Raw genomic sequence first — 3,896 nt, forward strand, 5'->3', positions numbered from 1 at the left:
TGTAGCCAGTTTGTTCAATTTCCTCTCCCTTTCTTTCTTTCTTTCTTTCTTTCTTTCTTTCTTTCTTTCTTTCTTTCTTTCTTTCTTTCTTTCTTTCTTTCTTTCTTTCCTTCCTTCCTTCCTTCCTTCCTTCCTTCCTTCCTTCCTTCCTTCCTTCCTTCCTTCCGATGGTAGAAGGTAGTTTTGGACTCTTTTATTTTCTCATGCCTCTAAGTGGCAGTCTCTTTTGATGAGAACTAAAAAAAACTATAAAGATGTAATGTGTTAGGTTTCTGGGACTTTGTGAATGTGGGATAAAGCCAATTACAACAATGTATTTAACAGTATGAGCTTATAGAGATCAGGCAGTTTCCCACTCTGCAATATCTAAGGGCTTTCTAGAGAAGCAGGTTGGCTGAGGTGATGCCCAGCAGCCAGATCTATAAGTTAGAAGGGCTGGTCGGTGGTCCTCAGACTCTAAGGCAAAGAGAAAGCATTTGGGTATTTGTTCAAAGGGCTGAATCTAGGCCTCTTACAAAAAATGCTGATTAGAAAGTCTAGGGTGGGACCTTTTTTGTATTTTTAACAGGTACTGTAAGGTGATTTGGAGGCAGGTAGTCTGTGGACCATTCTTGGAGAAACAGCAGCTAAGGATCCCAGTTGGGTACCCTAATGTAAACCTATTTAATTCCATCTGTACATGGATAAAAGAAAGGGAGAAAGAATGAGGTGACAAGGGACCAGATGGAAGGTCAAGGCATAAGGATAGTGTGAGCAGGAGGTGATGGGCATTTGGTACAAGCATTGCTCCCCTTGGCAGGCTGCCCAGACTGTGGACACAAGGGGTACCTTGGATTCAATGGCTGAAGGCTTCCGACAGGGAGAGGTTCAGACATATAAGCAAGAGCAGTCCTGAAGGAAAACAGCAAGCATCAATGCAGAATGAAAGCTTGCTCTGCTGGCGGACACACTGGCAACGACAAACACTGATTTAGACGAACCCTTTCCCTCTGCAGGGATCTGGCCTTTTTCATGAAATACTCATCTCTCTCTCAGTGAGCTCTCTAGGGACACAATTTTAGCTTTGAGGAAATTCATGCTGGGTTGTTACACTGGTCCAATTGCCTGGCTGCTCTATTGAAGAGCTCAGTAGGAACAGAGAAAGTGGGGTTGATCTCTTCATCAGGGTGCCTAAAAGCCCCATTGCAGCAAGAATTCAAGAGTTCAGGCTGACTGAGAGCTGCTCAGAATCCTTTACATACTTTCTCTTGATGTATTGGCAGTGAAGACTCAAATCTTCCTACCTCTGTCCAGACCTGCTCACCCCACTAGTGCTTAGAGCAGAGAGAGAAGCCTTTCAGCTACAGACAAAGGGACTACACCAGAGGAGTCCTGGGGGATAAAGAATGCAAACTGACAAACAGGCATGGATTCCTCAGAGCAGGATGTGCACTCGGACCCGTGAGCAAGGTGAGAACATTGGACTGTCATATTAAGTAATGACACTAAGGAAGATGAGAACAGAGGCAAACAATGGGGAAATGTTTTTCTGGCTTATTTTCTGATCTTTGGTGATTCAGGACATCTCACAATGCCAGGAAGTTACCCTGTTCAGAGGGGATTGGCATTGAAGGAAGAAAATATCATATTGGGGTGAAGAGTCAAGAAATTGCAATGTTGTCATACTTTGCAATCACAGTTGCAAACTGTCAACCACAGTTCCATGGTGGGCTTTTCTCACAAGAAGAGTCACAGAAATGTTATTCTTGGAGAGGGCTGATGAATTAAGGAGGAGACTTTACTAAATGAAAAACAAGGAGATCCTTTCACTTTGTAGATAAGAACAACTGTTTTCAGCTAATGTATGCTTATTGAGCATCCATAGCTTACTTTTCTTCTCTCTATGGATTGTATTGTGTTGGTGCAAACATAATTGCGGTTTTTGCATTGTTGAAATTTGCCATTTAATATTGGAATACATTCTTAAATACATATGGTTATGTTATACATCACTTTAATGCGCATTTCTCACTTTATACTTTTTTGCTAATGACTTATTACTTGCTGTTAATTTAATATTTATTTTAGACTATGAAAATGATATTAGACAAAAAGCAAATTTGAGTGACTTTCTTTTTTGTTTTTTTTGTTTTTTGTTTTTTGTTAGAACAACTCAGCAAAATAAAATTCCGGTTTATTGTTGGACAACATTGTTTCACACATACATCAAACAGGCCAAAAAAAATAAACAGCAACTTCATAGACAAAAAAAGGAAAAAAAGAAACCTTTTATCTTTGGCCTTTTTAACCATCTCATACAAACCAACTACTTATAGTACAGCTAAGTACATACACAAAAAAAGTTACTGGAATGCTCGGAATAAGATTGTTTTTTTGTTGTTGTTTTTGCTTTTTTTACAAGGTTTTTTTTCTCCTTTGAGATTATAATGAACATGGTCACACCACAAGTAAAGTCAGAAGTAGGACAGAGAACGCTCCAAAGGCTGGTTTGGTCATCACGAGATCATTAAAAATGGCTGACCCCTAACAATATGTACAAAAATATAAAATGTAAATAAAAAATACAAACAAATTTTCCTTTTTAAAGTACTTTTAAGAAAAAAAGCAGGGCCTTGGAAGTTTTGGTTCTTTTTTCCTCCCCTGTTGCAAATTCACGTTGTGGTTTTGGTTGGGTGGTGGAGAGCGTGTCATCATCTGCGGGTGGCACTGCCCGTGGTGGGCGGGCAGGCGGGCGGGACTCTCTACTCGAAGGTGACCACGTTTAGATTCTGAGACGGGAAGTGGAAGGTGAATAGGTCACGGCGGCCTTTTTTATTTTTAAGTTTAACTTTTCCTTTTTTTGCTGTCTAGTCATCTTCATCAGTCTTCTGCTTCTTGGTGTCAACATCGTCATCCTCATCATCTTCAGCTGCCCGCTTGCCCGTAGTTGCCTCAGCCTCCTCATCTTCATCCTCTTCCTCACCATCACCTTCCTCCTCCTCCTCCTCCTCCTCTCCTCCTTCTTCCTCTTCTTCATCTACCTCATTGTCAGCCTCCTGCTCCCCATTTTCCTCATTAGCGTTCCCGTTAGCAGGTGCGTCTCTTCCATTTTCTGCCTCCTCCACAACTTCCTTCTTCTCCTTTAAGTCCTTGGTGGTGATCTCGGAGCTGGTGTCCACGGCTGCGTCTGACATGGTGGGGCACGCCGGTGATCCTAAGCAGCGGATTAGAAAGAAAGCGAGAGTTCGAGGACTCTAGCGAAAAAGCTGCCGGAGTCCGCGGCGGTGGAAGAGGCGCGCGGCGGAGGTGGTTGCGGCGAGTGGGAGCCAGACACGGGAACAATGCAAAGATGGCTTTTCAGAGCAGCCAGTCGAGTGACTTTCTTATTCGAGTTCAAAATGGGTTGTAAAGCAGCAGAGACAACTCACAACATCAATGCATTTGGCCCAGGAACCGCTAACGAACGTACAGTGCACTAGTGGTTCAAGAAGTTTTGCAAAGGAGACGAGAGCCTTGAGGATGAGGAGCGTGGTGGCTGCCATCGGAAGTTGACAACGACCAATTAAGAGCAGTTATCGAAGCTGATCCTCTTACAACTGCACGAGAAGTTGCCAAAGAACTCAACATCGACCATTCTACGGTCATTTGGCATTTGAAGCAAATTAGAAAGGTGAAAAAGCTCAATAAGTGGGTGCTTCCTGAGCTGACCGCAAAGTTAAAAAATCATTGTTTTGAAATGTCATCTTCTCTTATTCTACCCAACAACAATGAACCATTTGTCAATCGGATTGTGACGTGCAATGAAAAGTGGGTTTTATACGACAACTGGCGTCGACCAGCTCAGTGGTTGGACCAAGAAGAAGCTCCAAAGCACTTCCCAAAGCCAAACTTGCACCAAATAAGGGTCATGGTCACTG

At 42.7% G+C, this 3,896-nt stretch overlaps 1 protein-coding gene across 1 annotated transcript; it reads right to left on the bottom strand.

Annotated features, from left to right (window-relative positions):
• Positions 1–2,152: 2,152 nt before the first annotated feature.
• Positions 2,153–3,360, bottom strand: LOC141567824 (prothymosin alpha-like). Its single transcript, XM_074316427.1, has one exon. It carries the CDS (start codon positions 3,171–3,173, stop codon positions 2,847–2,849), a length of 327 nt encoding a protein of 108 aa, XP_074172528.1. The 5' UTR covers positions 3,174–3,360; the 3' UTR covers positions 2,153–2,846.
• Between the last annotated feature and the right edge of the window lie 536 nt (positions 3,361–3,896).

Source organism: Rhinolophus sinicus, linkage group LG12, assembly GCF_036562045.2.
Source record: "Rhinolophus sinicus isolate RSC01 linkage group LG12, ASM3656204v1, whole genome shotgun sequence".
Lineage (NCBI taxonomy): Eukaryota > Metazoa > Chordata > Mammalia > Chiroptera > Rhinolophidae > Rhinolophus > Rhinolophus sinicus.

What these genes read in the sequence shown, in the direction of transcription:
- LOC141567824 (XM_074316427.1), bottom strand. Translation starts at nt 3,173, where the DNA reads ATGTCAGACGCAGCCGTGGACACCAGCTCCGAGATCACCACCAAGGAC.